The 259-nt window shown below is 78.8% G+C and overlaps 1 protein-coding gene across 1 annotated transcript in view; it reads left to right on the top strand.

Annotated features, from left to right (window-relative positions):
• Window positions 1–6: 6 nt before the first annotated feature.
• Window positions 7–259, top strand: part of DPY19L1 (dpy-19 like 1) — a 111,057-nt gene continuing 110,804 nt past the window's right edge. The window contains exon 1 of the mRNA XM_019509036.1: window positions 7–213. Within this exon, the coding sequence (XP_019364581.1) occupies window positions 43–213 (171 nt within the window). The 5' untranslated portion in view covers window positions 7–42. The remainder of the gene's footprint in view (window positions 214–259) is intronic.

Below are 259 nucleotides of genomic sequence, written 5' to 3'. Positions count from 1 at the left end.
CCGCGCGCCGCGACCCGCCCGGGCCCGGCTGCCAGCGCGGAGATGCCCGTGCAGACCCGAGCCAGATACAAGGAGTCGCCGCTCAAGGCCGCGTCAACCCCCCAGTCTCCGCCCTCGCCTGGCCCCATGCGGAAGGCGGGCGGCGGCAGGAAGGGCGCCTGCGGCGAGCCCCGCAAAGCCGGCCCGGCCGTGTTGGCCGAGCGGGGGCGCCATGTGCTGGGGGCCGGCGCCGCGGAGCTGCTCCCCGACTGCGGGGGTC

Source organism: Gavialis gangeticus, unplaced genomic scaffold (genome assembly GCF_001723915.1).
Source record: "Gavialis gangeticus isolate Ggan-Ray unplaced genomic scaffold, GavGan_comp1, whole genome shotgun sequence".
In the NCBI taxonomy this organism is placed as follows: domain Eukaryota; kingdom Metazoa; phylum Chordata; order Crocodylia; family Gavialidae; genus Gavialis; species Gavialis gangeticus.
This window is presented reverse-complemented; position numbering and strand designations above follow the sequence as displayed.